Raw genomic sequence first — 26880 nt, 5'->3', positions numbered from 1 at the left:
AGGTTTCCTGGATATTGGCCCTCTTTCATGTCACGAATGGTTGATACATTGCCATGTTTTCATGTACAAAACGTCCCACTGTACCGAACATCTTTACTAAACTTTAAACATACGAGCTACCACACCCAGTCTCAGGGATGGTTAACTCTGGAAATTATTTTGGTCTCTACTGAGTTAGGTAAATCAGCTTTTAGTTTTCTTGCACCTTTATTTGTGGAACAATCTTCAAAATGTTCTTAAATGTGATGTTTTGGTGCCTTTGGGGCAATTCAGAAGGCTGATTGAGGACCTTGTTACTGATGAATGTGTTTGTTTTTTATGACCATGTTCTTTCTCCTTGCATTTTGTATTTATATTGATGTGTGTATTTTCTGTAATTAATGTAATTCTGGGCTCATCTGTTAAAAAACAACAACCCTGGTCTCAGTATGACTCCTTTAAAAATAAAAATAAAGGTTAAACAATTCTAACACTCGCGTTGGTAGACGCCAACGCTTCCTGACTCCATACCACCGTATCAACGTTTATGCTGTGTTTCATTCTCTACGGACGCTTGGGCTAAGTCGACACACCATCAAACTATTGATAGTTAAATAAAGATGTAACTTTTTTTTTCATACATTGTTTGTAAACTGCTTTATATCGAAGCATACATAGCACTACACGTTATACAAAGTATAAAACAAGACACCATATTTTGTTACAGTAACCAATCGCTGCAACACTAGTTACTCGCATGTGATCTTCCACAGAAACGAACCAATGAGACACGATCTAAACAATACTGACGTCAATGAGGGGTGTGACTTCACTCTAACAAGTCTGGGCAAAACAACTGCGTAATACAATTGTCTGTTATTGTCAGGTCCAATAATTAACATTATTTGACTACGCGTAATTATGAGTTAAAGAATCAGTCTTAGTCTAGTAATGCACTTTCACTTTTTACAATGAATTCAAAAACAACTCCAAGGGACGATCCATTAGATGACGGGTGTGATATAAGCGACGCACAACTCAGGATACAGTCGGAGCGTCTCGGTGAGTATGACTACTTATTGAAATGTTTGCTAACAGCATTTCTAGACGATGCATGCCCAATGGGATTATTGAATACTATGAACTGTTTTCATGAACTGTATTGTCTTGCGTGTCTCTTCTCTTCTGTATCCTATGCGTGAATGTACATTACAGCAATACAGTGCCATAGTTTATACACTACATTTTAAAAAGTTGTCCATAGGTCAATAATCTATACAGTTAATAAACTACAGTATAACTATTACTTCTCTGAAGTTCCCTTACTACAGTATCTTTCTTATATTTCATCTACTCTAGCCCCGTCTGACCAACCTAGTTTGACTCCCCCTGCTGGTACCAGTTTGACTCCTGCTGGTACCAGTTTGACTCCTGCTGGTACCAGTCTGACTCCTGCTGGTACCAGTATGACTCCCGCTGGTGGTACCAGTCTGACTCCTGCTGGTGGTACCAGTCTGACTCCTGCGTATGGTACCAATGTGACTCTTGCTAGTGGTACCAGTACCAGTTTGAGCGCTGGTGCTGATCAACACAGTCCGACACTGGGTGTGTGTGTGGTCGATGATGGCCAGTCCCTTGCCAAGAAGGAGGAGAGAATCGATGGCCAAATTAAGAAACGGTAAACCCACTCAAGTATATTATGCAAAGTTTAACCTTTGAAAACAGTTCTCAACACTGCAGTGCCATACAGAGTTATTTGACTCTGGTTCCCTTTATATGATGTGTGACGACCTAGAAAAAGCTCAAACCAAGTTTATTCAATTACTGGGTCATACAGCTGCAAAGACAAAGCATGATTACACAAGCACATATATTTATAACCTACTAATAGGCGGGGTCAACTCCTTACACATCTAGACAGCCAATACATCTCTGTAGCTCGGCAGGAACTTAATTGGTTCCTCTCACTGGTGAAGTCATGGCTCTGCCTGACGCTAGAACCTGCGTGGAAGTGTATGTGTGTGAGATAGGACTGTTGTGGTGGGCCCCTCTGGTCCCCCTCCCAGAGGTTGCTTCTCACTTCATATGTTGATTGATGAAGTCCTCGCTCCTCCCAGGTTCTGCAGCTGGCCTGCCTTATCAGAGACTAACTATTAACCCTTCGCCTCCCTCCTTAGAAACATGGTACAGAATATTACCTTTCTGAACTTCCCCTTGTCTCCCACTTTCCATACACCAAATTCCTATCCACCCTTCATTGACCCCAACATATACATTCCTTATACATGTAATCAATAAGTTATATTAATGGTAGCAGGAATAACAATATTTCAAGCTAGAATCCAACAGATGCTTTTGTGCAACCTAGAGGGGGGCAACAGAGGGGATCAGCAACTTCTGTTCTGTGTGTGTGAAAGAGTGGGATGATTAACAGCTCTTGTCTGTGTGTCTGCGTGTGTGCATGTACATTAGCGCTGGGAATTGCCAGGGACATCACAAAATGATATTATCACGATACTTAGGTGCCGATATGTATTGCAATTCTCACGATTCTATATGTATTGCGATTCATGTATTGCTCACTATACAGTATGTCTGCTGCAGAGAGACAAGAGAGAGCCATGATTAAAAACGAGTTTTGATCAGTCATGGAAATAAAAGTGCAGAAAACATGTTGGCTCACTATTTAAAAAGAAGATGGAGAACAAGCTACTGTATAGGATGAAAAATACCCGCTTTTTGGCACAGGTACAGCCATCTAGTGCTAGCAAAAAATATTTGTTTTACAAATCGATACTTGGAGTCAAAGTATCAATATAATATCATCCAAAATAATATTGTGATATGTAACTATCGATTTATTTTTTATTCCCCCCCATTACTAACGTCTCTGTCCATCAGGGGTCACGTGGTCGTGGCCACGTTCGAAAGGCTGAGCAACAATAGGAGCACTGTTGCCCTGTCTATCCCAGACCAGAGTCCAATGGAGAGGTTCAGTAAGCATCACCTGAATGTTACTCAGCTGTGTGAGCAGTCTTGGTGTGAAATTAAAGTGGTCTATGGGTTCCTCAAGCCTCATATGAAGAGGAGAGAGATGAGAAGGACTGCAGTGATGACAGGGGCCAGTATTCATCTTGCTAGAGGTAAGCAGCATGTTGTGCCCTAGAAAAAGTAATCATATATTTCCATAACCATAATGAACTACTTTATGAGCCAATCCTGAATAGAAGGTCATTGGCCCATAGACTGCTTTCATATAACAAGTAATTTTGTAACTTCAACTTTCCCCATAACATAAATCCCTGTGAGTTCATGTGTATGCTTGATTTCTTTATGGATGATGTGGAGGTAGTTAGTGATGATAACCTATTTCCTGTTGTATATATGTGTCTAGAACTGGAGGCAAACCCAGATGCTGTGAATGTGGTTGTTCATACCAGAGAGGACAGGGAAGCCTTGAAACTCATCAACCTGATACAGATGGTCCCAGCTCTGGAGGCAGGTATGGTAGTACTGATCAGGTTTGATAGAGTACACTAAATATGATCATACTGTAATGATGACAAAAGATGATAAACTGTTGCAAATAGCCATCTCAGAGTGTGTGTGTGTGTGTGTGTGTGTGTGTGTGTGTGTTTCCCAGGCCAGCTTGTGCGGGAGTTTCCAGTGTTAGGTGTGTTGGATGGGGTGTTTTTCCTGGGTGTGGTTGATGAGCTGTATTGTAGTAAGTCTGGGGAACTGGTCCTGAGTGAACTGAAGACCCGCAGTCACAACTCCCTGCCGCATCCTGCCCAGGCCAAGGGACACTCTCTACAGGTAGGCTACACAAAGTGCCGGCCCAGCCAATAAACGATATAAGAGGCCGCTAGCGGGACTGTCATGCCAAATAATATCCCCCAGCCAAAAAGTGTCCCCCTCTGCGTCACAATAGGATTCAATCAACTATTAGCGTCCGTTGCTATATCAACGGTGTGATGACCTAATGATTCGAATTTTGGAGATCATTACAGCCTAAATGATGTTCTTTTTATCATCGCTATGCAAACACCCGACTAGAATTTCTCTGAATGTTGTGCCTCTTGTCGAGGGCAGTGGTGCCTTCATAGTACTTCGCCTGGTTGGAAAGATAAAAGAAAATCTCCTCGAGGGATGCCATTGAAGTGCAAGTTACATACTCAAACTGGACAGAAAGCTACAATAACAGTTACAGTAGCTAGCTAAATAAACCTGGTTAGCTAGCCCGCTATTGTAGCTGGCTAGCTGACTTTGTATTTATTTAACCTTTTATTTAACTAGGCAAGTCAGTTAAGAACAAATTCTTATTTACAATGACAGCCTACCAAAAGGCCTCCTGCGGGGACGGGGGCTGGGATTAAAAATAAAACAATTATAAAATATATATAGGACAAAAGACGCATCACGACAAGAGAGACAGCACAACTACACAAAGAGAGACCTAAGACAACAACAACATAGCAAGGCAGAAACACATGACAACACAGCATGGTAGCAACACAACATAACAATATGGTAGCAACACAACATGGTAGTAGCACAAAACATGGTACAAACGTTATTGGGCACAGACAACTGCACAAAGGGCAAGAAGGTAGAGACAATACATCACACTAAGCAGCCACAACTGTCAGTAAGAGTGTCCAAGATTGAGTCTTTGAATGAAGAGATGGAGATACAACTGTCCAGTTTGAGTGTTTGTTGCAGCTCGTTCCAGTCACTAGCTGCAGCGAACTGAAAAGAGGAGCGACACAGGGATGTGTGCTTTGGGGACCTTTAACAGAATGTGACTGGCAGAATGGGTGTTGTATGTGGAGGATGAGGGCTGCAGTAGATATCTCAGATGGGGTGAGTGAGGCCTAAGAGGGTTTTTATAAATAAGCATCAACCAGTGGGTCTTGTGACTATACACAGATGACCAATTTACAGAGTAGTATAGAGTGCAATGATGTGTCCTATAAGGAGCATTGGTGGAAAATCTGATGGCCAAATGGTAAAGAACATCTAGTCGCTCGAGAGCACCCTTACCTGCCGGTCTATAAATGAAGTCTCTGTAATCTAGTATGGGAAGGATGGTAATCTGAAACAGGGTTAGTTTGGCAGCTGGGGTGAAAGGGGAGCCATTACAATAGAGGAAACCAAGTCTAGATTTAACGTTAGCCTGCAGCTTTGATATGTGCTGAGAGAAGGACAGTGTACCGTCTAGCCATACTCCAAAGTACTTGTATGAGGTGACTACCTCAAGCTCTAAACCCTCAGAGGAAGTAATCACACCTGTGGGGAGAGGGGTATTCTTCTTACCAAACCACATTACTTTTTTTGACATGTTCAGCACAAGGTTAAGGGTAGAGAAAGCTTGTTGGACACTAGGAAAGGTTTGTTGTAGAGCATTTAAAACACAATCCGGGGAGGGGCCAGCTGAGTATAAGACTATCATCTGCATATAAATGGATGAGAGAGCTTCCTACTGCCTGAGCTATGTTGTTGATGTAAATTGAGAAGATCGTGGGACCTAGGATCGAGCCTTGGGGTACTCCCTTGGTGATAGACAGTGGCTGAGACAGCAGATTTTCTGACTTCATGCACTCTTTGAGAGAGGTAGTTAGCAATCCAGGCCAAAGACCCCTCAGACACCAATACTCCTTAGTCAATACCCACAAGAATGGAATTGTCTACTGTATCAAAAGCTTTGGCCAAGTCAATAAAAATAGCAGCACAACATTGCCTAGAATCAAGGGCAATGGTGACATCATTGAGGACCTTTAAGGTTGCAGTGATGCATCCATAACCTGAGCGGAAACCACATTGCATACCCGAGAGAATACTATAGACATCAAGAAAGCCGGTCAGTTGATTATTGACAAGATTTTCCAACACTTTTGATAAACAGGGCAAAATAGAAATAGACCTGTAACAGTTCGGACCAGCTTGATCTCCCCTTTAAATAAAGGATGAACCATGGCTGCCAATTGGAACCTCCCCAGAAAGGTGAGACAGGTTAAAAAGGTTGGAGATAGGCTTGGCGATGATAGGGGCAGCAACCTTAAAGAAGGGTCTAAACATCTGACCAAGATGTTTTTTTTGGGGTCAAGTTTAAGGAGCTCCTTTAGCACCTCGGACTCAGTGACTGCCTGTAGGGAGAAACTTTGTAGCGGGGCAGGGGAAAAAGAGGGAGATTAGGAAATGTTGGACGGGCAAGGAAGCATGGCTGAGTCAAATAGGAATCCTGACTTAATGAAGTGGTGATTAAAGAGCTCAGCCATGTGCTTCTTGTCAGTAACAACCACATTATCAACATTAAGGGACATGGGCAGCTGTGAGGAGAAGGGTTTATTCTCCAGGTCTTTAACCATTTTCCAGAACATCTTGGGGTTACACCCACAGAGAGAGAACTGCTCCTCAAAGTAACTAACTTTGGCCTTCCGGATAGTCTGAGTGCACTTATTTCTCATTGCTTGAACGAGAGCCAGTCAGCCTGCGTATGCATGTGCCGAGCCTTTCGCCAAATGCAATTCTTGAGGTGGAGTAACTCTGAAAGATCACGGTCGAACCAGGGGCTGAACTTGTTTTTAATTCTAATTGTCTTTATGGGGGCATGTTTGTTAACAATACGACTGAAAATATGAAAAGAGAAGGTCCAAGCGTTTTCAACAGAGGGTATCAAGCTAATTTTATACAATTTCAAAGAGGCCAGTTCATGATGGAAGGCTTGCTCATTAAAGTTTATTAGCAAGTGTTTATGGCAAATCAGGACAGGTCGCTTCACTGAGCAGCCATTACGAACACAGGCTGTAAAACAGTGATCACTAAGGTCATTACAGAAAACACCAGACTGATACCTATCAGGATTGTTTGTGAGGATAACATTGAAGAGAGTAGCCTTTCCTGGGTTTTTGGAGTCATACCTTGTGGGATTGGTAATAATCTGAGAAAGATTTAGGGAGTCCCATTGCTTTAGGACTTGGTCAGGTGTTTTAAGCATGTCCCAGTTTAGCTGCCCTAAACTGGGACATGCTTAAACAACCTGACCAAGTCCTAAGGTACAGGCCGGTGCTGATGGAGGACATTAGCACCCAGCAACAGTCAACAAAGAGCTATTTGAAAGTTTAATGCTTAAAACCAGCAAATCAAATTGTTTGGGGAAAGACTTTATGGATACAACCAAGCACTGAAGGTGATCCTTGGTAAAGATTGCCACTCCACCACCTTTGGAAGATCTGTCTTGCTTGAAAAAGGTTAACCTTTCTGGTTATAACATCAGTATTCAAAACACTCATCCTTGACCACATCTCAGTAATGACCAACACATCTGGATTGGAGCTGTGAACCCACGCTTTCAATGAATCAATTTTAGGTAATAAGCTTCTACGTGCAGAAAACCCAGGCTTTTACGAGAGCAGAAATCAGTGAAGCAGATATCAGAGCACAAGTCAGAATTGGGCCTAGCAACAGTAGATTGGCCAGGGTGTACATGCACAGATATCATCAACAGTAATACAATCAAGGCACGGCATAGGACAGGGAGAGCTCTGCAGTGCTGATTTATGACATCTGAATGTGCATCAGATGGCAACAAGATCATATTGTACAGCAATTTCATCAGGTAACAGGAATTCAAAGCCGGCGAGAGGTGGTTAGAATAGGATGGGAGGCCAAAAGTCTGTGTAACCAATAGAGTCAGAGTCCCAAGTGTGGGAACAAACAGTCTGTCCCACGGTTGGGTAAAGAAAGTTTGTAGTCAACAATGCATGCAGGAGTCATGAGGCAAATAGCAAAATGCACAAGACATTTTAAAAATATATAACGACTTGGGGCTAGCCATTGTAAGTTCAGAGTTTCTCGCCCAACAGTGCGTATGTGCTGGAGGTGAGCGAAAGCTCGGGAGAGGGGGGAGTGTGGTGATGGTACCTGTACCAGACAGGGGGAGACAGGCCAGGGCAGACGGTGAACAAATCGCCAGGTGGAATCCAAGCAGCAGTGCAGCAGTCAACGGGAGTAGGTGTCACACCCACCTGGGAGAAGCTTTTATTTCTGGAAGCAGTTTTCTTGTAGAAAATGTCAGTGAATGGTCCTTGAACAGCAGGATGGGGCTTCAAAGGGTGCTTCAAAGACTCCTGCCACTTGTTGGTCCCAAAGACAACACCTTTTACTTCACACCTCAGTGCTAATTGAAGTGGTATCTGGTCTGTTCTTGCAAGCCTGGCAGCCTTAACTCAGCATTCAGTCCCCATAAAGTAAAATATATAATTGTAATGTACTTTATTTTATTTTTAAAATATTTTTTCTTCTTGGCTTTCAAAATAGCACCAGACCAAACACTACTCACTCCGTTCCAGGTTGGATGGTGTCCTCAGGTCTCTGCTGTTTGTTTGCTAGAACACCCTCTGTATAGCTTGTAAAAAGGAAACCTTGGTAGCAGTAATCGCTCCGGGTAATTCTGGTCAACATTAGGTTGTAGGTTTGGTGTTTTGATCTGGAACGAAGGCCATTCTGTGGAAGGTAGCATCCTGCATATGTCCCTGCCGAAAAAGTTTATCTAACTCCAAATCTATCATTTCGTAAAAAAACATGTTGAAAAAGGTGAGAGCTCACATGCAGCTGTGTCTCTGAGGGAGGTGGGTGACTAGGCAGGCTGAGGTAAATTAGGACAGTAGCTAGCAATGTCAATCTAAAAACAGGTTAAATTATTTCTTCCTATTTAACAAAGTGTGTTCTCTTTCCAGTCTTTTCGGTCCTCTGAAGCAGCAGGTTGTCACCGTCAAAAATACCGTCCTTGGAGAGCAATTCTGAGGTATTCATTTTGCGCGGACTGAGTGAGCGCTTATTAGGTGAAATAGAACTAGAACTACCCACGTCCTCCTTCCTTCGCGACCTCTACGAGGTAAAATAGAGCCAAGCAACCAGTATAGCAACGGACGCTTTTGTTCATTACGTAATCCGGTCAGAATTTTGCAAGTTCTAGCAACAGCCCTAACAACAGAAGCTAGAACTCATCGAATCCCATTGTGACGTGGGGGGAGGACACTTTTTGGCAGGGGGACACTATTTGGCATGACAGGCCCCCAACCATCTACACTGTAAACAAAAATCATGTTGTTTAAAAAATATATATTATTAAGTAACTGGTTCCACAACCTTTTTTTAGTTTACTGAACTTTTTGGTCAAAGTGTTACCAGAACGTAACATTTGTAGTTGGCCCAAACTTAACTCCAACATGAGAGAACTTAGGCAAAAATTTGGTCAACTTAAAATGTGTTTTTCTCAAAATGTCTCATGTTCATTTAGTTCGAAATTGTTATTTGGGCAGCTTACCTAAAAAAAATAATGTTACACACACACAGTGATTTTAACATACAATGTTTTCAACTTACATATTGTACATGATTACATTGTGCATGTTAATTTATACAGTAATTCGTATTCAACATGTCCTCACCTGGGATTTGAACTCACAAACTCTTGGTTCACAGCATTCCAATCTTCTGGAGCTAAGTTTGGGCCAACACATTTTTATTAGTTCAGGTAACACTAGGACCAAAAAGTTGAGTAAACATAAAAAAGGCTCTGGAACCAGTGTAGCACTTACACTACCGTTCAAAAGTTTGGGGTCACTTAGAAAATGTCCTTGTTTTTCCAAAGAAAAGCACATTTTTTGTCCATTTAAAATAACATAAAGTTGATCAGAAATACAGTGTAGACTTTGTTAATGTTGTAAATGACTATTTTTGCTGGAAACAGCAAATATTTTATGGAATATCTACATAGGCATACAGAGGCTCATTATCAGCAACCATCACTCTTGTATTCCAATGGCAAGTTGTGTTAGCTAATCCAAGTTTATCATTTTAAAAGGCTAATTGATCATTAGAAAACCCTTTTGCAATTATGTTAGCACAGCTGAAAACTGTTGTGCTAATTAAAGATCAATACAACTGGCCTTCTTTAGACTCGTTGAGTATCTGGAGCATCAGCATTTGTGGGTTCGATTACAGGCTCAAAATGACCAGAAACAAAGAGCTTTCTTCTGAAACTCGTCAATCTTTTCTTGTTCTGAGAAATGAAGGTTATTCCATGTGAGAAATTGGCAAGAAACTGAAGATCTCGTACAACGCTGTGTACTACTCCCTTCACAGAACAGCACAAACGGGCTCTAATCAGAATTGAAAGAGGAGTGGGAGGCCCCGGTGCACAACTGAGCAAGAGGACAAGTACATTAGAGTGTCTAGTTTGAGAAACAGAAGCCTCACAAGTCCTCAACTGGCAGCTTCATTAAACAGTACCTGCAAAACACCAGTCTCAACGTCAACAGTGAAGAGGTGACTCCGGGATGCTGGCCTTCTAGCAAAGATAAGGACATTTCTAAGTGACCCCAAACTTTTGAACGGTAGTGTATATCTCAATGCCTTAGAAATTACGATCTTGCATTTGGGGCTTTCTGGCAGTCTTCGGGGTATTAATATGCAGGGAGCATAAATTGTACAATTGTAAACTAACAAATACTTTTTTCAAGTTAGAACCCATGTATATTAGTTAATATACAGCACCAACTACATACATATATGTTAGGGACCATTATCTGCTACCTGGACTTTATTCATAATTAGTTGAAACAAGTTTTTTTTTTACAGTGTAGCTTAGGGCCCCCAAAAGGCCCTATGCTACACTACCACACCACACACTAGGTCTCTCTGATGTTTCGCTGACCTCTTTGGTGTCGCTCTCTCTTTGACCTTTCTCTCTCTTTCTGGTCTCTCTCATTTATCTGTCCCTCTGGTCTCTGACTCTTCTCTGATTGTTCTCTCTCTGTTGACTTTCCCTCTCTGATCTCTCTCTCACTCTCTCTGATCTCTCTGTCAGGTGGGTGTGTATAAGCTGCTGTTTGACTCCATGGTTCAGGGTTCTATGAAGAGGGATCAGCTCCTCCACTACCTCAAGCTCCGGCCCCACCAGGCCTTTGGGTCAGAGCTCCAGAGCTATGCCCAGAAATTGGGCCTCCTGGCAGTCACCTTCGGAGAGCTTGTGGACCACCTGTTGGTTGTGCTACATTTCTGTAACCTCCAGCCCATTGACAAGCTATGCCTGGAATACAGACATCAGAGCTCCGGAGTCCTCATAGGAAACAGGGAGGTAGAGTTTAAGGAGACCCAGCTAAGGGCTGAGCTCAGGGACTACCTGGCCTTCTGGAGGGGCGAGAGGGAGCCCCATGGAGTGGATATTGAGGATATAGAAGAGGCTTGGAAGTGTAGGATGTGCCCCTATGAGGAGAGCTGTGAATGGAGGAGGAGTAGGTTGCAGGAGGTGATGGTTGAAGGCAGTAAGAAAGCCAAATTGGATGGTTCTAAATCAGAGACTCCCAATTCAAGTCGGAGGGTCCCAAATTGAAGTTTGTCAGGTCTGAGAATCCAAAATGGGAGAGTCCAGGGTTGGATAGTCCAACAGTGGATAGCCTGACATCGGTATGACTTTCGGCATAATTTTAGGGGTTTACAATAGGGTTGAATAGAGGGGAGTGGCCTCCCGAGTGGCGCAGTGTTCTAAGGCACTGCATCGCAGTTCTAGCTGTGCCACTAGAGATTCTGGGTTCGAGTCCAGGCTCTGTCGCAGCCGGCCGTGACCAGGAGACCCATGGGGCGGCGCACAATTGGCCTAGCTCAGCGCTGTCCGGGTTAGGGGAGGGTTTGGCCGGCAGGGATATCCTTGTCCCATCGCGCACTAGTGACTCGTGTGGCAGGGTGGGCGCAGTGCACGCTGACACGGTCGCCAGGTGTACTGTGTTTCCTCCAACACATTGGTGTAGCTGGCTTCCGGGTTAAGTGGGCATTGTGTCAAGAAGCAGTGCGGCTTGGTTGGGCTGTGTTTCGGAGGACCCACAGCTCTCGACCTTCGCCTCTCCCGAGTCCATACGGGAGTTGCAGCAACGAGAAAAAACTGTAACTACCAACTGGATACCACGAAATTGGGGCTAAAAAGGGGTACATTTTTTTATACATTTTGAATAGCGGGAACCGGGTTACAGAGATCTACTGAGATTTCCCGCCCAAACCCACTCCCTTTTCCCGGGATAAATAACTGAGAAACCGGTAAATTATAATACATTATTTCAGCATGACATAAAATGGAACTGTTAAATTATACAGTTCAAGTCAGAAGTTTACGTACACTTAGGTTGGAGTCATTAAAACTCATTTTTCAACCACTCCACAAATTTCTTGTTAACAAACTATAGTTTTGGCAAGTCGGTTAGGACATCTACTGTGTGCATGACACAAGTAATTTTTCCAACAATTGTTTACAGACAGATTATTTCACTTATAATTCACAGTATCACAATTCCAGTGGGTCAGAAGTTCACATACACAAAGTTGACAGTGCCTTTAAATAGCTTGGAAAATTCCAGGAAATAATGTCATGGCTTTAGACGCTTCTGATAGGCTAATTGACATAATTTGAGTGAATTGGAGGTGAACCTGTGGATGTATTTTAAGGCCTACCTTCAAACTCAGTGCTTCTTTGCTTGACATCATGGGGAAATCAAAAGAAATCAGCAAAGACCTCAGAAAAGAAATTGTAGACCTCCACAAGTCTGGTTCATCCTTGGGAGCAATTTCCAAACACCTGAAGGTACCACGTTCATCTGTACAAACAATACTATGCAAGTATAAACACCATGGACCACGCAGCCGTCATACCGCTCAGGAAGGAGACGCGTTCTGTCTCCTAGAGATGAACATACTTTGGTGTGAAAAGTGCAAGTCAATCCCAGAACAACAGCAAAGGACCCTGTGAGGATGCTGGAGGAAACGGGTACTAAAGTATCTATATCCACAGTAAAACGAGTCCTATATTGACATAACCTGAAAGGCCAATCAGCAAGGAAGAAGCCACTGCTCCAAAACCGGCATAAAAAAGCCAGACTACAGTTTGCAACTGCACATGGGGACAAAGATCGTACTTTTTGGAGAAATGGCCTCTGGTCTGATGAAACAAAAATAAACTGTTTGGCCATAATAACCATCGTTATGTTTGGAGGGAAAAGGGGGAGGCTTGCAAGCCGAAGAACAGCATCCCAACCGAGAAGCACGGGGGTGGCAGCATCATGTTGTGGGGGTGCTTTGCTGCAGGAGGGACTGGTGCACTTCACAAAATAGATAGCATCATGAGGATGGAAAATTATGTGGATATATTGAAGCAACATCTCAAGACATCAGTCAGGAAGTTAAAGCTTGGTTGCAAATGGGTCTTCCAAATGGACAATGACTCCACGCATACTTCCAAAGTTGTGGCAAAATGGCTTAAGGACAACAAAGTCAAGGTATTGGAGTGGCCATCACAAAGCCCTGACCTCAATCCCATAGAAAATTTGTGGGCAGAACTGAAAAAGCATGTGCGAGCAAGATGGCCTACAAACCTAGCTCTGTCACCCAACTTATTGTGGGAAGCTTGTGGAAGGCTACACGAAACGTTTGACCCAAGTTAAACAATTTGAAGGCAATGCTACCAAATACTAATTGAGTGTATGTAAACTTCTGACCCACTGGGAATGTGATAAAAGAAATAAAAGCTGAAATAAGTCATTCTCTCTACTATTATTTTGACATTTCACATTCTTAAAATAAAGTGGTGATCCTAACTGACCTAAGACAGGGAATTTTTACAAGGATTAAATGTCAGGAATTGAGAAAAACTGAGTTTAAATGTATTTGGCTAAGGTGTATGTAAACTTCCGACTTCAACTGTATGTGATTTCTAAATCTGGCTTCTCTACTATCTGAATGATCAATCATTAACGCTCAAGGTGGGGACAGGCAGCACATCTCAGTACGGAGTGCAGTTCACAATGCATGCATTATCTCATCATGGTAACTTTTTTCTTGTGAAAGTTAAGACCCCATTCGCTGTAGCATAGCATATGCTACTGTAAATATATATATTTTTTTCATTGCAGCCTATCATTCAAATATCATTGCTTTAAATCAATGTGCACTAGAGCACTCACCCAGTCTTTCTCTGTCCATCAATTCCATATGGAATCATGTAGTAACCAAAAAAGCGTCAAACAAATCAAAATAGATTTTTGTTTCTTCAAAGTTGCCATCCTTTGCCTTGATAACAGCTTTGCACACTCTTTGCATTCTGTCAACCAGCTTCATGAGGTAGTCACCTGCAATGCATTTAAATTAACAGGTGTGCCTTGTTAAAAGTACATTTGTGGAATTTCTTTCCTTAATGGGAGTTTGAAAGAAGAGCGAAAGCGCGATGGCGGTAGGATATACCAGTTATTTATTCAGACCCATAACCATTCAATCTTCGTGAATAGAAATGATAACCATCTTCATCTTATTCTAGTCCTATGTTATTCAAGCATGACATTACAATGACAACAACAAACTTATTTCATTCAGGGGTGCAACTTTCACTGTGGACAGGGGGCAGTCATGTCCCCCACACATTCTGAAATTACATTTTTGTCCCCCCCGGTTTTCTCATTGCAATGTGATACAAAAAGTGGCAACATCAAATCTAATTTATTTATATAGCCCTTCTTACATCAGCTGATATCTCAAAGTGCTGTACAGAAACCCAGCCTAAAACCCCAAACAGCAAGCAATGCATTTGAAAGAAGCACGGTGGCTAGGAAAAACTCCCTAGAAAGGCCAAAACCTAGGAATAAACCTAGAGATGAACCAGGCTATGAGGGGTGGCCAGTCCTCTTCTGGCTGTGCCGGGTGGAACAGAACATGGTCAAGATGTTAAAATGTTCATAAATGACCAGCATGGTCAAATAATAATAATCATAGTAGTTGTCGAGGGTGCAACAAGTCAGCAACTCAAGAGTAAGTGTCAGTTGGCTTTGTCATAGCCGATCTTTGAGAGTATCTCTACCACTCCTGCTGTCTCTAGAGAGTTGAGAACAGCAGGTCGGGGACAGGTAGCACGTCCGGTGAACAGGTCAGGGTTCCATAGCCGCAGGCAGAACAGTTGAAACTGGAGCAGCAGCACGGCCAGGTGGACTAGGGACAGCAAGGAGTCATCATGCCAGGTAGTCCTGAGGCATGGTCCTAGGGCTCAGGTCCTCCGAGAGAAAGAAAGAAAGAGAGAAAGAGAGAATTAGAGAGAGCATATTTAAATTCACACAGGACACCGGATAAGACAAGAGAAATACTCCAGATGTAACAGACTGACCCTAGCCTCCCGACACAAACTACTGCAGCATAAATACTGGAGGCTGAGACAGGAGGGATCAGAAGACACTGTGGCCCCATCCGATGATACCCCCGGACAGGGCCAAACAGGCAGGATATAACCCCACCCACTTTGCCAAAGCACAGCCCCCACACCACTAGAGGGATGTCTCCAACCACCAACTTACCGTCCTAAGACAAGGCCGAGTATAGCCCACAAAGATCTCCGCCACGGCACAACCCAAGGGGGGGGCGCCAACCCAGACAGGAAGACCACATCAGTGACTCAACCCACTCAAGTGACGCACCCCTCCGATGGACGGCAAGGAAGAACACCAGTAAGCCAGTGACTCAGCCCCTGTAATAGGGTTAGAGGCAGAGAATCCCAGTGGAGAGAGGGGAACCGGCAAGGCAGAGACAGCAAGGGCGGTTTGTTGCTCTAGCCTTTCCATTCACCTTCACACTCCTGGGCCAGACTATACTTAATCATAGGACCTACTGAAGAGATAAGTCTTCAGTAAAGACTTAAAGGTTGAGACTGAGTCTGCGTCTCTCACATGGGTAGGCAGACCATTCCATAAAAATGGAGCTCTATAGGAGAAAGCCCTACCTCCAGCCGTTTGCTTAGAAATTCTAGGGACAATTAGGAGGCCTGCGTCTTGTGACCGTAGCGTACGTGTAGGTATGTACGGCAGGACCAAATCGGAAAGATAGGTAGGAGCAAGCCCATGTAATGCTTTGTAGGTTAGCAGTAAAACCTTGAAATCAGCCTTTGCCTTAACAGGAAGCCAGTGTAGGGAGGCTAGCACTGGAGTAATATGATCAAATTTTTTGGTTCTAGTCAGGATTCTAGCAGCCGTATTTAGCACTAACTGAAGTTTGTTTAGTGCTTTATCCGGGTAGCCGGAAAGTAGAGCATTGCAGTAGTCCAGCCTAGAAGCAACAAAAGCATGGATTAATTTTTCTGCATCATTTTTGGACAGAAAGTTTCTGATTTTTGCAATGTTACGTAGATGGAAAAAAAGCTGTCCTTGAAACAGTCTTGATATGTTCTTCAAAAGAGAGATCAGGGTCCAGAGTAACGCCGAGGTCCTTCACAGTTTTATTTGAGACGACTGTACAACCATCCAGATTAATTGTCAGATTCAACAGAAGATCTCTTTATTTCTTGGGACCTAGAACAAGCATCTCTGTTTTGTCCGAGTTTAAAAGTAGAAAGTTTGCAGCCATCCACTTCTTTTTGTCTGAAACACAGGCTTCTAGCGAGGGCAATTTTGGGGCTTCACCATGTTTCATTGAAATGTACAGCTGTGTGTCGTCCGCATAGCAGTCAAATTTAACATTATGTTTTCGAATGACATCCCCAAGAGGTAAAATATATAGTGAAAACAATAGTGGTCCTAAAACGGAACCTTGAGGAACACCGAAATTTACAATTGATTTGTCAGAGGACAAACCATTCACAGAGACAAACTGAAATCTTTCCGACAGATAAGATCTAAACCAGGCCAGAACTTGTCCATGTAGACCAATTTGGGGTTCCAGTCTCTCCAAAAGAATGTGGTGATCGATGGTATCAAAAGCAGCACTAAGATCTAGGAGCACGAGGACAGATGCAGAGCCTCGGTCTGACGTCATTAAAAGGTAATTTACCACCTTCACAAGTGCAGTCTCAGTGCTATGATGGGGTCTAAAACCAGACTGAATCGTTTCGTATACATTGTTTGTCTTCAGGAAGGCAGTGAGTTGTTGCGCAACAGCTTTTTCTAAAATTTGAGAGGAATGGAAGATTCGATATAGGCCGATTTAGTTTTTTATAATTTCTGGGTCAAGATTCGGCTTTTTCAAGAGAGGCTTTATTACTGCCACTTTTAGTGAGCTTGGTACACATCCGGTGGATAGAGAGACGTTTATTATGTTCAACATAGGAGGGCCAAGCACAGGAAGCAGCTCTTTCAGTAGTTTAGTTGGAATAGGGTCCAGTATGCAGCTTGAGGGTTTAGAGGCCATGATTATTTTCATCATTGTGTCAAGAGATATAGTACTAAAACACTTTAGTATCTCCCTTGATCCTAGGTCCTGGCAGAGTTGTGCAGACTCAGGACAACTGAGCTTTGGAGGAATACGCAGATTTAAAGAGGAGTCCGTAATTTGCTTTCTAATGATCATGATCTTTTCTTCAAAGAAGTTCATACATTTATTACTGCTGAAGTGAAAGCCATCCTCCATTTGCGATATACCAGGGAGCTAGTTTCTTATGACAGATGTTTTTAGTTTTTAGGGGTGCAAGTGCATCTAGGGTATTGCGCAAGGTTAAATTGAGTTCCTCGGTTAGGTGGTTAACTGATTTTTGTCCTCTGTCATCCTTGGGTAGGCAGAGGGAGTCTGGAAGGGCATCAAGGAATCTTTGGGTTGTCTGAGAATTTATAGCACGACTTTTAATGCTCCTTGGTTGGGGTCTAAGCAGATTATTTGTTGCAATTGCAAACACAATAAAATGGTGGTCCGATAATCCAGGATTATGAAAAACATCGTAAATGTTAGCAACACCTCCGCCTTTGCCGGATGCACGGGGGGTATGGTCACTAGTGTAACCAGGGGGTGCGGCCTCATTTAACACAGTAAATTCATCAGGCTTAAGCCATGTTTCAGTCAGGCCAATCACATCAAGATTATGATCAGTGATTAGTTCATTGACTATAACTGCCTTGGAAGTGAGGGATCTAACATTAAGTAACCCAATTTTGAGATGTGAGGTATCACAATCTCTTTCAATAATGGCAGGAATGGAGGAGGTCTTTATACTAGTGAGATTGCTAAAGCGAACACCGCCATCTTTAATTTTGCCCAACCTAGATCGAGGCACAGACACGGTCTCAATGGGGAAAGCTGAGCGACTACACTGACTGTGCTAGTGGCAGACTCCACTAAACTAGCAGGCTGGCTAACAGCCTGCTGCCTGGCCTGCACCATATTTCATTGTGGAGCTAGAGGAGTTAGAGCCCTGTCTATGTTCGTAGATAAGATGAGAGCACCCCTCCAGCTAGGATGGAGTCCGTCACTCCTCAACAGGCCAGGCTTGGTCCTGTTTGTGGGTGAGTCCCAGAAAGAGGGCCAATTATCTACAAATTCTATCTTTTGGGAGGGGCAGAAAACAGTTTTCAACCAGCGATTGAGTTGTGAGACTGCTGTAGAGCTCATCACTCCCCCTAACTGGGAGGGGGCCAGAGACAATTACTCGATGCCGACACATCTTTCTAGCTGATTTACACGCTGAAGCTATGTTGCGCTTGGTGACCTCTGACTGTTTCATCCTAACATCGTTGGTGCCGACGTGGATAACAATATCTCTATACTGTCTACACTCGCCAGTTTTAGCTTTAGCCAGCACCGTCTTTAGATTAGCCTTAACGTCGGTAGCCCTGCCCCCTGGTAAACAGTGTATGATCGCTGGATGATTCGTTTTAAGTCTAATACTGCGAGTAATGGAGTCGCCAATGACTAGGGTTTTCAATTTGTCAGAGCTAACGATGGGAGGCTTTGGCGTCTCAGACCCCACAACGGGAGGAGTAGAGACCAGAGAAGTTTCGGCCTCCGACTCCGACTCGCTTAATGGGGAGAACCGGTTAAAAGTTTCTGTCGGCTGAATAAGCGACACCGGTTGAGCATTCCTACAGCGTTTCCCTCCAGAAGCCATGAGAAAGTTGTCCGGCTGCAGGGACCGTGCGAGGGGGTTTATACTAACGTTACTATCTGTACTTACTGGTGGCACAGACGCAGTATCATCCTTTCCTACACTGAACAGTGTGCTTTAGGACCATGCGGACGCCTCAGCACGGTCGGCTGGATTTTGGACCATGTGGACAATAGTGGTCTGTCAGGCTGTGTGAAGGCCAAGCTTCTGGAAGGCTGGCTTTTTACTTGTTCAGTTTGTCATTATTTCGTTTTTTATCTTGTTTGTTTATTTTCATTTTTTCCCCTGTAAAGCACATTGTGTTGCATTCCATGTCTGAAATGTGCTGTTTAAATAAAGCTTGATTTGATTTGACCAGTTTGTCATTAGTTGGGCCATTTGTTATCCTTTTGTTTTTTTAAATCTTGTTTTTGTAGTAAATATTTCAGCTTTTATTTTCATTGTTTTTTCCTGAAAGCAAATTGTGTTGCATTCCATGTCTGAAATGTGCTGAATAAATAAAGATTGATTTGACCAGCATAGTTCAGTGTGTATGTGTTGCCCTCTTTCACAGAGTTGTAAAAGCAAGCAGAGCAGAAACTTGGCTACTCTTTTAGTTGATTGATGTAGCTGGCAAGGTAACTGCTGTTTAAAATGAAACTAGTATTCCCAGTGCTGAGCTAGTATTGTAACTGACATGTAAAGTTAGCTAATGTTTCATCCCCTCACGAAGCTAGTAGCTACCACAGCCAGGTCAGCTCTAGCCAGCTATCTGTCAGATTGCAATAGGAGGTATTCCCAGTGCTGAGCTAGTATTGTAACTGACATGTAAAGTTAGCTAATGTTTCATCCCCTTACAAAGCTAGTAGCTACCACAGCCAGGTCAGCACTAGCCAGCTATCTGTCAGATTGCAATATGAGGTGGCTATTTGCACTATCTGACAGCGGTTGTTTTTATGGAAATGTTTTGTAGCCTTTGTTTTGTCCAGTTTCAAACGATGAAATCATCGACCAAATGATTGAAAGCCGATATTCTGACGTTTTTTCAATGCAATGTGAGTTTATATTAGTCAGTATGGCATGTAACATTATTGATCTGTCAGTTTCCCTAGCTAATTCCCCACTTTTCACATTGACACCGTATTCCATGATCCGATAAATGGTTGATTTAGGTGCAATCTTACTGGCAGCAATATCCTTGCCTGTGAAACCCTTTTTGTGCAAAGCAATGATGACGGCACGTGTTTCCTTGCAGGTAACCATGTTTGACAGAGGAAGAATAATGATTCCAAGCACCACCCTCCTTTTGAAGCTTCCAGTCTGTTATTCGAAATCAATCAGCATGTCGGAGTGATCTCCAGCCATGTCCTCATCAACAGTCACACCTTTGTTAACGAGAGAATCACTGACATGATGTCAGCTGGTTCTTTTGTGGCAGGGCTGAAATGCAGTGGAAATGTTTTTGGGGGATTCAGTTAATTTGCATGGCAAAGAGGGACTTTGCAATTAATTGCAATTCATTTGATCACTCTTCAAAACATTCTGGAGTATATGCAAATTGCCATCATACAAACTGAGGCAGCAGACTTTGTGAAAATTAATATTTGTATCATTCTCAAAACTTTTGGCCACGACTGTACATTGATGTCTTGAAAATTAGGTTTATAAGAAATTCGGACTTGTGGAAGCCCCACAGCTATACTCGAGGATGTGGGCATACTACAGGCTCTATAGCCTACGTATGTCGGGTGTTCTGCAGTGACGTCTAAATTGCTTTGAATTAATCAGCGCCTTGGAGAGTGCTGTCCATTTCACCACCATAGATAGTTGGCTACTTGGCTGTTTACTGTCTACTGCGCTGCTAAATTGTGTTTGACACTTTTTTCTCATGAGCCCCCGGATAACCCCACCTCTCGCCCTCATTATGTGTTCCGGGACCTCCCGATTTACAAATGAAGCACTGGATATGGCCTACCCTAGGATGACGATATCCAGGCAGATACAAGTACATGTGTAATCAATACTTATTGAAATTTAAAAGGTGCAAAGCTCGCTCACCGTAGTAGCCTAACAGCAGAGAATCCCCTCCTGGATCAAGAGCCTTGCTGGCTAATATTTGTTTTGTGCGTGCAGTAAACTGTGAGTAGCATTTTTGTTGTTACTTGTATACTTGTATAGTTTAGGTCAGAAATTGTACAAAATATTCACAATGTGCTCATTAGCATTTAGTTAGTATTCTCAATGGGATTTTACATGTACTTGTTAGCATTTTCTAACCTTCGGATTACAGTGTATAAATGGGGTTTGAAAATAGCCCCCCTTGTGTTCGGTGCCGGTATTACCAAATTTCCAGTTATGGCACAAGGTCGGTATTAAGGTTTGGGTACCGCCCAAGCCTAATAGAGAGAGGACGTATAGGCTTATACACATGTTGCACAACATTAGGGAAACAATTATGAAAGGGAGCCTATATATGCGTCAGCCTACTAATTATAAAAATGTTAACTATTTTGGGCTTGGGACATGAAATGTCTTTAATATAGGTCTCATAAAATGTATGGCTAAGGAAGAATCAGGCTTGAATTTTCATGCTTATCAAAGCTCTAATCAAATCCAGACATATTTATATGCTTTATATGCTATACATGCTATGCTTTAGAATGACACTTCTGGTTTTGGAGGGAAATACCAGGTTACCTGTGAGAAAAGTGATTTATTCTAGGGATGGAACATTTGTAAAATACCGGGAAAATATTAAAAACTAGTGTACAGGTGTCTTATCTTAATTTGTTCATTCCGTTGTCACTGAGAATTTTCCTGCTTCACAGGAAATTCAAATGAGCCTTATTATTTACATAAATTAACTGAAAACCTACAGTTCTTTCCCTCTCGCTCGCTCAAAGACATAACACAAGATAGATATTGGTCTCCACCATGACATACAGTACAACTGTATCCGAAATGCAGCCGTAATCTGCACCTAAACTATAGCCTACCTGTAACCTATCAAATCTGATTTTCTATTAGATATGATATATTTTTTTTTTAAATAATCAAATCCTCTTGCCTCAAGATTATTTTACTCCTGCGACGAAACTGGTCAAATTAAGATGCAACATCTCTAGTGTGAAGTGTGGTTCAGGAAGCTTCTACCGTAGCCTTAAGCCAGTAAACCTATTAAGCAATCAGATGTGCAATAACCACTAAGAAGTGTACATTCCTTTTTATAACAATATATTTCTATATAAATATCTGTTCTACATGTACAGTGTCTTCAAAAACTATTCCCACCCCTTGACTTTTTTCACATTTTGTAGTGTTACAGCCTAAATTTAAAATTGATCAAATTTAGATTTTGTGTCACTGATCTACACACAATAACCCATAATGTCAAACTGGATGTATGTTTTTACTCCACAATACTGACATAAATTACAGAGTGAAAAGAAGGAAGCCTGTACAGAATAAAAAATATTCCAAAACATACATCCTGTTTGCAATAAGGCACTAATGTAATACTGCAAAAAATGGGGCAAAGAAATTAACATTTTGTCCTGAATACAAAGTTTGGGGCAAATCCAACACAACACATCACTGAGTACCGCTCTTCTGGCAGGCCGACGGATGAATCTGGGTTTGGCGGATGCCAGGAGAACGCTACCTGCCCCAATGCATAGAGCCAACTGTAAAGATTGGTGGAGGAGGAATAATGGTCTGGGACTTTTATGGTTCGGGCTAGGCCACTTAGTCCAGTGAAGGGAAATCTTAATGGTGCAGAATACAATTACATTTTAAACGATTCTGTGCATCAAACTTTCTGGCAACAGTTTGGGGAAGGCCCTTTCCTGTTTCAGCATGACAATGCCACCGTGCACAAAGCGAGATGGCATTGTTTGGTATACTCAGTGTATGCCTATCTACTCCCCAAAAATGTATGTGAAGTATATCATATCAGGTCATGGAGAGAAAGAACTCGTGGTCTGGCACCTACAATCACTAATGTCCACACAGCCTAATTTAGTCAGATGCTTACGTAGTCTGTCCACGAGAGATTATCTGTTTGCTAACGTTCACAATTTATGAATTTAAAAAAACCTGTGATTACTTCCTATAGTGTGAAAAATATATAACTGTGAAAATGACATTTAATATTGTGAAAATAAAATATAATTATGAATACAAAACCTACATGAAATGTCATTTTTATATATACAGCACCTTGTAGGCTCGGCCCTAATTGATGTGCTCTCTGACACCTGGAGTTGCATGGCAAATGGTCCAGGAACACAAAGGAAGCACAAAGGACAATGCCAAAGGATTAGTCAGCCCTTCCCCCCTCAGAGGGTCCAAATTGTATCTGTCTGTTACAGTATCCAGAGGACTGACCATTGAATATGTGATACAGTAGATACCAGACATGGATACCATAGAATAACACTATCTGAAAGTTGTCCCCTAAAGAGGACTCTGAAGCTATCTATGAGTATTTTACACGCATTTGGAAAGTATTCATCAATATGCACACAATATCCCATAATAACAAAGTGAAAACAGTTTTTAGAAATGTTTGCAAATTTATAAAAATAATAATACCTTATTTACATAAGTATTCAGACCCTTTGCTATGAGACTTGAAATTAAGCTCAGGTGCATCCTGTTTCCATTGATCATCCTTGAGATGTTTCTACAACTTGATTGGAGTCAATCTGTGGTAAATTCAATTGATTGGAAATGATTTGGAAAGGCACACACCTGTCTATATAAGGTCCCACAGTTGACAGTGCAAAAACCAAACCTTAAGGTCAAAGGAATTGTCCTTAGAGCTCTGAGACAGGATTTTGTTGAGGCACAGATCTGGGGAAGGGTACCAAAAAATGTCTGCAGCATTGAAGGTCCCCGTCATTCTTAAATGCAAGAAGTTTGGAACCAGCAAGACTCTTCCTAGATCTGGCCGCCCGGCCAAACTGAGCAATCAGGGGAGAAGGGCCTTGGTCAGGGAGGTGACCAAGAACCCGATGGACACTCTGACAGAGCTCCATCTCTGTGGAGATGGGAGAACCTTCCAGGACAACCATCTCTGCAGCACTCCACTAATCAGGCCTTTATGGTAGAGTGGCCACACGGAAGCCACTCTTCAATTTAAAGTCACATGACAGCCCGCTTGAAGTTTGTCAAAAGGTACCTGGCACCTAAAGGACACTCAGACCATGAGAAACAACATTCTCTGGTCTGATGAAACCAAGATTGAACTCTTTGGCCAAGTGTCACTTCTGGAGGAAACCTGGCACCATCCCTACATTGAAGCATGGTGGTGGCAGCATCATGCTGTGGGGATGTTTTTCAGTGGCAGAGACTGGGAGACCAGTCAGGATCAAGGGAAAGATGAACGGAACAAAGTACAGAGGGATCCTTGATGAAAACTTACTCCAGAGTGCTAAGGACATCAGACTGGGGCGAAGGTTAACCTTCCAACAGGACAACGACCATAAACACTGAGCCAAGACAACGCATGAGTGGCTTCGGGACAAGTCTATGAATTTCCTTGACTGGCCCAGCCAGAGCCTGGACTTGAACCCGATCGAACATCTCTGGAGAGACCTGAAAATAGCTGTGCAGCGACTCTCCCCATCCATCCAGTCTGACAGAGCTTGAGAGGATTTGAAGAGAAGAATGGGAGAAATTCCCCAAATACAGGTGTGCCAAGCTTGTAGCGTCATACCCAATAAGACTTGAGGCTGTAATCGCTGCTAAAGGTGCTTAAACAAAGTACTGAGTAAAGGGTCTGAATACTTATGTAAATGTGATATTTCAATTTTTTTATATGTACATTTGCATACATTTATAAAAACCTATTTTTGCTTTGTCATTATGGGTTAGTGTGTGTAGATGGATGAGGGGAAAAAACAATTTCATCCATTTTAGTATAAGGCTGTAACGTAACAAAATGTGGAAAAAGTCAAGGGGTCTGAATTCTTTCTGAATGCACTGTATGTATGATCTCTGTGGTAACTTGGGAACTCTAAATGATTCTATAGAAAGGGGTTTTATGGTTCATTTCTGGGATCTTTTATTTCAGCTCATGAAACATGGGACCAACACTTTACGTGTTTTATTTATATTTTTGTTTAGTGTATCTTTATGGAGTCAGATAAACATTTTAAAAGGTTAATTGCTTAGTCTTATTATGAGCCGCATGTGAGGTACAGTGTATATATAATATGCATATATCAAATATTGCCCCACCACAACCTCTTCAACCTCAGGCGGCTGAAGAAATTTGGCATGGCCCCTATGTCCCTCTACTTGAAAATCAGAGGCAAAGTTTGAATATTGCTGTCCATCAATAACTCCCACCCACATTTACTGAGCTTGAGCAATTTTAACAAAAACACTGGACAAATGTTGTCCTAAGAGTTGTGCAAAGTTGGTAGAATCATATTCAAAATTATTCCCAGCTGTAATGGCCACCAAAGGTGATCCACCAAAGGGTTTAAAGACATACTCAATCAAGACATCTTTGTTTTCTGATTTTTATTAATTTGGAAACATTTTCAAAAATGATTCTTTAAATTTGATCATGTGGAATAGATTGTCTAGATTGGTAGGGGAAAAAATCGAATTTATTCTTTTTTAAATTAAATTTTAAGTCAGCAAATGTGAAGACTATGCAGACTTTCACCAGCTTCTCTATTATGTTAGAGGTAGGAAAGCACAGAATAAGGTCTTGCATGTGAAGTATCAACAAAACCCCTGTTATTTCTCCCACCAGGTGGTGCTAGTGTATAAGACATAGATGTTTTTAACTGATCATGAATTATTCTTTTAGCTTTATTTAACTAGGCAAGTCAGTTAAGAACAAATTCTTATTTACAATGATGGCCTACCCCGGCCAAACCCGGACGACACAGGGCCAATTGTGCGCCGCCCCATGGGACTCCCAATCATGGCCGGATGTGATTCAGCCTGGAATCTAACCAGGGTCTGTAGTGACGCTTCTTGCACTGAGATGCAGTGCCTTAGAACGCTGCGCCACTCGGGAGCCCAAATGTCCCCAAGCAGTAATTTTGTATGCCAGTTTTCATTATTCATAATCTATCAATCAATCAAATGTATTTATAAAGCCCTTTTTACATCAGCTGATGTCACAAAGTGCTATACAGAAATCCTGCCTAAAACCCCAAACAGCAAGCAATGCAGATGTAGAAGCACGGTGGCTAGGAAAAACTCCCTAGAAAGGCAGGAACCTAGGAAGAAACCTAGATAGGAACCAGGCTCTGAGGGGTGGCCAGTCCTCTTCTGGCTGTGCCGGATTGAGATTATAACAGTACATGGCCAAGATGTTCAAACATTCATAGAAGGCACCTAGGATTTGGTTGCCATTATTACCTGGCTCTGTACTATGCAATTCGCTTCTCTTTAAAATCCTGAAAGTGAGTTTCCTAAAATTAATCTTAATTTGAATATAAATGTATAATTACTAAATTAATAAGGCCTGTTTCTCTCTTTTATTGGCAGTCAGAACACAGCAGAACACAGCAGAGTTCAATCCAGGTTAATTTTAGCCTGGTCCCAGATCTGTTTTTGTACATGACGGTGACCATAGGAGTTCACAGATCTGTGACCAGGCTAGATTAGTTTATCAGTGTATTGTTATTGAGTCAGGATTGGGCAGTGGGGTTGGTTGATTTTTTTTATTTGGCTGTCAGAGACATGGAATGCGACTCAAATGGAACCCTATGCACTATATATTGCACTACTTTTGACCAGAGCCTATGGTAGTAGACCATATAGTCAATAGGGTGCCATTTGGGACACAGACAAGGGCACCTGGTGTCTGGACTGCATCCTCGTTATCGGCTATGACACATTAGCGGGCTAACGCTTCACACGTCTGGCATCATAAACAGCCACATTAGAGACTTCACAACTCCTCTGAGACACAAAAACATCTACACAAGAGCTTGAACAAAACATGTAGAAGCTGACGTGTTTAGGAAATGTCCCTGGTATTGAGGACTATGTGATCAAAT

The 26880-nt window shown here is 42.3% G+C and overlaps 1 protein-coding gene across 1 annotated transcript; it reads left to right on the top strand.

Moving 5' to 3' along the window:
• The first annotated feature begins 796 nt into the window (after nt 1-796).
• Nucleotides 797-11485, top strand: LOC115163348 (exonuclease V). The gene is made up of 6 exons (XM_029715145.1): nt 797-1041; nt 1339-1657; nt 2881-3122; nt 3374-3481; nt 3623-3795; nt 10853-11485. The coding sequence occupies exons 1-6, from the start codon at nt 951-953 to the stop codon at nt 11375-11377; spliced, it is 1458 nt and encodes a 485-aa protein (XP_029571005.1). The 5' UTR covers nt 797-950; the 3' UTR covers nt 11378-11485.
• The last annotated feature ends 15395 nt before the right edge of the window (nt 11486-26880 follow it).

This window comes from Salmo trutta, chromosome 26 (genome assembly GCF_901001165.1).
Source record: "Salmo trutta chromosome 26, fSalTru1.1, whole genome shotgun sequence".
Taxonomy (NCBI): domain Eukaryota; kingdom Metazoa; phylum Chordata; class Actinopteri; order Salmoniformes; family Salmonidae; genus Salmo; species Salmo trutta.
The sequence above is the reverse complement of the archived record's forward strand: the minus strand, read 5'-3'. Positions and strand labels throughout refer to the sequence as shown.

What these genes read in the sequence shown, in the direction of transcription:
- LOC115163348 (XM_029715145.1), top strand. Translation starts at nt 951, where the DNA reads ATGAATTCAAAAACAACTCCAAGGGACGATCCATTAGATGACGGGTGT. An exon ending in GATACAGTCGGAGCGTCTCG is followed by an intron (nt 1,042 to 1,338) that starts GTGAGTATGACT and finishes CATCTACTCTAG; the next exon opens with CCCCGTCTGACCAACCTAGT. An exon ending in GATGGCCAAATTAAGAAACG is followed by an intron (nt 1,658 to 2,880) that starts GTAAACCCACTC and finishes TCTGTCCATCAG; the next exon opens with GGGTCACGTGGTCGTGGCCA.